Here is a 7,464-nt window from a genome sequence, read left to right as displayed (position 1 = left end):
AATAAAAGCTTTGGTCTAAAAAATATTTTTATGTAAGTTATATTGTTCAAACTGCTTTTATCTAATCTAAACCAAAAGCAAAGTATTGGTCAAATAAAAATTGAAGGAAATGAAAGTGCAGTTTTTCATGACTGAGTCACCGTCATGATCCAAGTGACTTGTGTGAACTAGGTTAAGCTTCTATTCTGTTTTCACTTTTCTGTGACATTTTTACAGTTTATTACAGTCACTCAAAAGCAGTTTTGATGTTAAAAGTTACCAGAACTCTTTCTGAAGTGACTACTTATTCAAATTCTCATCTGTGTAAAATCACTATCTGTGAACAAGAAGTTTACACATAACTTTTTCAGTAAAGGACAGACTGGAAGTAATGCAACCGAAATTATTTTTAAGTCGTGTATGACTTTGAGGCACTTGATGCAGCTTCTTTTTACTCAGAGCCACAAATTTGCTACTATGATTATTTTTTTTAGCCCATTTTCTACTGCTGCCTGGTTTATTCCTCCCTTGTTGCTTTGCACATAAAAATGACTTAGAAGAAAGGCAAGTTTCTTCATAATTTTGGCTAAAGACAACCCAAAACAAGCCACCAGAGGTACAAAAGAAAGACAAACTTTACACACAATGCGAGACCAGAGATTCAGTTTTATTATGTTTTTCTGTAGATACAGCTGTGCAGCCTGCCTGCAAGTACTGACTATGGGCCTAGTGCTTGCACTGAGGGTGGTGACTCCAGCAACAAAAAATGGACCTTTGGCACAAGGGTCGCTTGTGCTCCTCCCACGGCTGCTCAGTGCTGAACACAGCAGCAAAGGCCGAGCCCACGGCACTCCTGAGCTGGCCTGGCCAGACAGAAACCAGCCGCGGGTGTAACGTCCACGTGCTCTAGGATATGCACCAGGAGACTGAGATTGGTGCTTTTGCAGCGCAGGGTGGGTGAGTGATGTGCATTGAACGAAGAGGCTCTCATCATCCTGACAGGAAACATTTGTGCTTACATACAGCTCAAGATAGCAGCAAAAACTCCACCACCCCTTGCAGGAGGTAGCGTTAATCTGCTGCCACTCAGAAGTATGGACTTGCCTTAATTGGGACAATTGTGTAGTTATTTTCAGTGATTTTTATTTTTTGTCATTACCTTTTGCCTCTTATAGAAATCTCATTTGGCTCTGTGCATGACAATTACTTCTAACCGTGAGGCACACTCTCAAGAACGCTTATATCCAGAGCAGTGAGCGCACCAAACTGCACCACGGGTCTGCTGCGCCCGTTCTGGTAGGTGCAGCTTTCCTGCAGCACAGCCCAAGGGCATCACCCCGTGTACAGCACAGCACGAGAGCTGAAACACGGCAATGCCCAAACAAGGCAACAATTAACTGAACAGCAGTGAGTAGTACAAGGAACTACTTTACTGAAACATGGTTACACGTTCTAGTCAAACATAGACTGCCCACGTAGCAACGTGTAAGGCATCTCATGAGAAAACATCTGAGTAACTGCAGGAGGCAACCCATCAGCTAAATGTTCAAATTCCTCATTTCTGTTGAAATTAGTATCATGTTCTTCTGAAGTGAAGTTATTGAACTTACTAATTCCATGTACTGGCCATTAAGAAAAAGTAGTCTAATTTATGTTAGGGATGGCTCCACAGGAGCTTTCTGCTCTTGCTGCTCACTGGCAGTCTTCTCTAACCACCAGCTCCCGCCAGAGCAGAGCCAAAATTGTTCAGGCAATGTTGATGGTAGCGGTGATGAGAACACCTGGGGATTTTACTTGCTAGAAAAAGTAGCAAGCAACCTGTCCTAACGTTGCCATGTTTGCATTAATCTGGCTGGGCACAGCTGATAAAGAATACCACACAATAAACAAGCATCTGATAGCTGACAGGTCACTGCAGACTTTTGATTTCAAGCTAAATGGGGATTACACTTTCCCACGTGTCCTTGTGACTGCCTGTCAATCATGAAAACAATAAGCAAAGTAAAAAGACATTTCAGCTCATATTTGTTCTATCGGTACCAGCGCTTGATACATAGTTTACTTTTAAAATAAATACATTCATGTGCTGTATGTTAGAAGATGTAATCTTCTATCCTCCTTTGGTTCTTTTCAAAGGTCTGGAAGGTCAGAAGATACTCAAGTTTCATTCATTAAATCCCACAGTTTTCACAGTGAAAAATGGAAATTCATGTGGCTTTCTTTTCCTTATCAAGACACAGCACAGCCATCTCTCCATGCAGTAGCAAGGAAATAGACTCACCCTCTATTTTGGCACCATTAATTTCTCTTTTGAGAACAGTAATGCAGATATTTTTAAGACACCGTAAATCAACTCAAATTATTATACAATTGTAGAACAGACTGTTTAAATTACTAAAATCAAGGTTTGATTTTAAGTTTTGCCACCAAAAATTGCTGATATGACTTTATAACCAAGACTTAAACAAAGGAAGAGCCTGATAATTATAAAGCAACCTGCACAGACAGAGTACGGCCCAGTTAGCTTGACAAATCTGGCCTTTTTACGTTACAGTGTGATCCCCTCAGACTGCAACTGGCTGCACCTCAGCCTTGTCCAGTGTTGCAACAGAGAGTTTTTCTGCAATCTGACCATACAGCAGAAATAAACCGCTGCTTTCCTTTTCCCAGAACTACCACCGGCCGGCCTGTCTGCACCAGCTGTTACCCACCTCGATGGTAAATTCAAACTCGCCTCAGTAAAGTATCTCGTTTAGGTTGACACGTCTAGTAATGAGGGTCACAGTCTTCCACCAAGCTGTCGGTGATGTAGTTGCATTCCAGGATGTTCTCATAGTAGCTTTTTTCTGTAAATGTGTTCACTGTCCAGGCAACCACATGAATTCCTTTGGAAGACCAGTGCCTCACGTACTCTCTGCAAGGAACAAAGGCACATAAGAATGTGGCTGGGGCTGCCATATTTAAGCCAGACAGTGCTGAGGCTACAACTTAGTTTCAGTCTTACATCAATATCGCGTCAGGAAAGATAGCCTGTCATCTCTGTGTTTTACTGCTGTAAATAGGCTAAAGCAACAGCTTTCCTTCCATTTCAGATTAAACTTGGGAACTAACATAAGATATAAATGCAGCCTGAAGAGATATAGGCTTAAAATAACCAAATAGCTAGTGGCAAAGAAACTATCTAAACAACCTTACGCAACCCTATCTGGAGAATATCAATTAATATACGCTACGTGAACTCCACCCCTATATACTAATAGAACAATACTGCCTCCTGGTACGTTAGGAAGCTGTAACACTTACTGAGAAATAAAATTTTTCTGCATGAGAAAAGCTGATACCCCACACAATCGCCACAAGAAACTGTGTAAGCTCCAGTCCAGAATGACATCCATCATCATGTACAAATAATGTTTCCAGAAGGAACTGAAATAGGGTGTCCCATCTCCAGAATGACTCAGATGCCAAGGCCTGTGTGTTAGTGCTGTTACAACATTTCTGTCAGCTTGTCTCATCTGGAAGATCAAGAAGAAAGATGTAATTCATACAAAAGCCAAGCTGCATTAAGTATAAGCCGGGAAAGGTTAGATACAAAATGGTATCTTGCATTTGCAGCTCTACCAGAATCCCTCTCCCCCACAAATCCTTCTGTAACTCTTTCAGAAAGGTATTTTACTGTTTTCACTTTAAAACATACTGAATAAGCTCTTATGTTAAAAAAAATTGCAGAACAGTCCAGCAATGGAATAAACTACACAGTAAATGGACTTGGCAATGAGAATTAGGAAACATTTACATAAAAATATGAGGTTAATTTAATGGGAACTTTGCACACAAATACCTGGCCATGTGCCAACTGCAATATTAACGCATTTTTTTCTACATAACTTTCAGAATGAAGGGAATGGCTGGAAATTTATAATATGTGCATCTAGTGAGCACAGAGAGATCTAATAAGATTATGCAGTAGCCTTATGATTTATGCTTCATTTGTTTTAAAAAGTCTTGGCAATTTTAACAATCCGAAAGTAATCTGGAGTCAGGAGGTGTATATATTACTGAAATTCCCAGAACTAAACAGATCCAAAATAAACTTTTAGGAAACATCACCTTATAAACAACATCTGGCATGAAAGAACAGACAACGCTGCTGTTATACAATCGTGGAAATTCCAGGTAGAGTTGTTTTAGAGCACCAACTGCCTGCCAATTAGAGATACACACAGATGTTATATTTATACATATGCTCATATTTACTTTATGCTGCAAAGCGATTTTAGAATAAACCCCTTTAAAAATACTTTCCTGTTTGGTGTAACAGGATTGAAATGAAATACAGGAGAAGAAAAGCAGCACCCTGTTTATACTATAAACACAGAAATGATGTTTTTTGCAACAGAAGTCCTCCTCATGATTCTGTTTACAGCAACGAGTAGCACTCTTCGTGTCTGAAATACCCTTAAATATATTGTGGATGTAATTCTGAAGCACTACCTAGGGTTTAGTTCAAGAGCAAGAGTTGATGTATTTCCATATTTTGCTATGCTAAAGAAAAAAATTATTCTTACTTGCATAAAATGTTAATTATTGATCACCTCTGTTTCTCTTCAGTAGACGAGCAGCATCCCTGGTCGGAGGCTGACGATGAGACATGAGCTCCCCTCAGCACAGGCAGGGAAATCACTGTCCTCTGTTTCGTGGGGGTGCTGTGAGCTGAACTCAACACTCATGCAAGTCTCAGGCTAATTTTAAATTGGAGGTTCTCAGGACAATGGAATGGGACAAGGCACCGTTGTCTTTGCTTTGACAGCCCAACTTTGGATGACACAGCTCAACTTTGGCAGACCTGGCCTCACTCACATTAGAGAAGGGACTGTACCACATGCATCACTTTAAACCCAACAAAAACGCAGGTTAGAAACCCAAGGAAAGGGTAAAGAAAGGTGTCTCAGTACAGGAAGCGGTACCTGATTTGCATGGCCTTTGACATCGAAGTAGATGATAAGATTGCGCTGCAGAGCCTCCACAACAGCTTCTTTCAGAGTTGGTACCTTTTCACTTTGGAATTTGCTCCTGTAGAAACAGAGAGCTCGTCACTAGAATGCAGTCATGATACACATGTGCACACACACACGGGTACACACGGGGCTGTTTCCTGGGGATTCCTGAACATTGTTTGCTGACACACTAGTATTAGAGGTGGGATCAAGCACCACTAGCAATGGTGCCAGTGGCTCTCTCACCCAGTAAAAGGCTGCAAATGTAGAGGGATCTGTTCACATCTCCTTTTCCCCCAGAATCCCGCTAGACAATTAGATCCTTCCAAATTCAAGGTCTAATCCACTGCCCGCTGACCTGCGTCCCACACCAAAAACTAACCTCAGTTCTTCACCTCCTTCCTCAACTACCACAAACAAGCATTCGGGCCCAAGTGCTGACCGTCCGTGCAGTCCCTTCACTCAGCTCTGCCTGTGCTCCCGGGCCCTGAGCCAGAAACGCTGATCCTGGCACAATAAGCAGGGTAAGCTGAGGCTGTAGGAGGAGCAGCTTCACAGTTCAATAAATTATTCCTGACATGGGGCCAGGGAACAACAGCTGATCAGCGGCAACTGCCTACGTGGAATTCTCGCTGTGTGGTTCAGGTGATCACCTTCCCAGTAACAGACCCACATGTGGTACATTGACAGGAGTCTGGAAATCCCCAATGCACTGTCTCAGGAGCATATATTAAAAGTTCCTCCTCTAAAATGGATCAATTTATACCGTATAAATTGCCTTGTTATCAAAATTTTAGTAATGTATAAAAACACTTTTTCCCACTGGGGTCACAGCTCCTGCCTGAGACTACCCAGGAAATCTGTCTAGCTCTGCTGTAACAGTATAATCCTGTTTAGATTATATATGTTTAGATGCTTAGAAACCCCAAGATACAGCCAAGAAATACATGTGAATAAAATTAATTTTAGAAGCAATCAGCCAATTTTGACATATCATGAAACTTCCAGTATCTTTAGGGTCCTGCAGTAAATTTACGGGAAGCCTGTGTAGGGATTAACCGGCTTCACACTAGTGACTGTGAATTTTGTCCTTGAAAGCCAATTGTCTTGCCTCTGCTTCACTGTTCCTGTTGCCAGGATTAGGAAGGAGATACAGTCTCATATACGCTTCTAAAGTCAAATGAGAAGTAACATATGCGACTAAGTTTTAAATTTACAAAACCTTTTGACAGCGATAGATCAAATCGATTATTTTATCAAAAATGTTTTTTCACTATTGAAAGAGTAGGTTCAGAATAGCAATAGTTCATTTACCATAGCCTGTGTTTTGCAGATGGATTAAGCTTCCTAATTTCATCAAAAGTCAAGTCGCGCAATCTTCCAGACCCATCAGTTGTTCTTTCTACTGTGTCATCATGCATTAGAATGGGAATACCATCTGCAGTAAATTCAACATCCAGCTCAACACCTGCTGCTCCATTTTCAGCTGCCTTAATTAAAAATAAAAAATCATATACACAAGAGAAAAGACAGCTTTATAGATTCAATAAAAGTACACCTATAATAACCTGGTAAAAAAATAATCAAACTATTAATGTTCTTTTCGGTAAGCTTGCTCTGCAGAAAAAAGTAGGTTTTATCCAAGTTATTCTGAGAAGCTGAAAACATATAATCAATTTTACAGACAAAACCATATTGATAAAGTCTCAAGTCTTGGGATTGGGACTGTTGCAGGATAAAAACGCAGAAAAGAATCCTGCTCTGTCCTTCTGGTCTAATAACTCCTGAATCCTTAAGCTATACCTCTTTCTAAAAAGGAAAGGAGGCAAATGCCTACAGTTTAGATAATTTATAAATTATAAATTAATTTATAAATCGGAACAGGCCATCAGAGCATAAAGTCTTTGCTTGCTCAAGGAAAAGCTCTTCTGTTTTGTGTCACGCAGGTGCAGTATTTCCTTTGTGAGTCCAGTTCACCACTGACAGGGGGTACAGCTAACGCACCATACACAGCAGATACAAAACTTCCCCGGAGCATCACTTACTGTGCTTGTACGTGTAGGCAAATCCTTGCTCCTACCTACCAGAGAGCAGTAAGGGGGGCAGCTGAGCTGCTTTACAGCACCTCACACCCCCTGTTCCTGTCCTGGCTCTTTCCCAGGAACTCCTCAGAAAGTCAAGAGAACTGCGAGCAGCATGAACTGCTCCCAAGGCCAAATGCCCCGCCGGGAAACGGGCCAATGCGCCACAAACCCGAGTGCCAGGTATGCACTCGAGATTTCTCTTGGGGCCACCTGCCAAAGAAAGGGCTCGCCTGCGCGGCTTCAGAACTTATCAGAACAAGGAGCCTTGCCTCGCCCGAAGGTAAGAAACCCTCCGCGCAGCAGCACCGCATCGTCACAGCCACGCTGCTCTGCAGGGACTGCTCAGCGCGGCTCCAAGCCCTCCTCCGGAACAGATTCGGAGCCCGGGCTGCGCCGCGATGCCT

The 7,464-nt window shown here is 41.9% G+C and overlaps 1 protein-coding gene across 1 annotated transcript; it reads right to left on the bottom strand.

Annotated features, from left to right (window-relative positions):
• Nucleotides 1-2,745: 2,745 nt before the first annotated feature.
• On the bottom strand, nt 2,746-6,466 carry GDE1 (glycerophosphodiester phosphodiesterase 1; the record flags this gene model as incomplete). The annotated part of the gene is made up of 5 exons (XM_009872722.1): nt 2,746-2,893; nt 3,283-3,494; nt 4,090-4,182; nt 4,947-5,052; nt 6,291-6,466. Coding segments are annotated over 5 exons (735 nt in total), but the record flags the coding sequence as incomplete, so codon positions are not given.
• Between the last annotated feature and the right edge of the window lie 998 nt (nt 6,467-7,464).

This window comes from Apaloderma vittatum, unplaced genomic scaffold, assembly GCF_000703405.1.
Source record: "Apaloderma vittatum isolate BGI_N311 unplaced genomic scaffold, ASM70340v1 scaffold24787, whole genome shotgun sequence".
In the NCBI taxonomy this organism is placed as follows: Eukaryota; Metazoa; Chordata; class Aves; order Trogoniformes; family Trogonidae; genus Apaloderma; species Apaloderma vittatum.
This window is presented reverse-complemented; position numbering and strand designations above follow the sequence as displayed.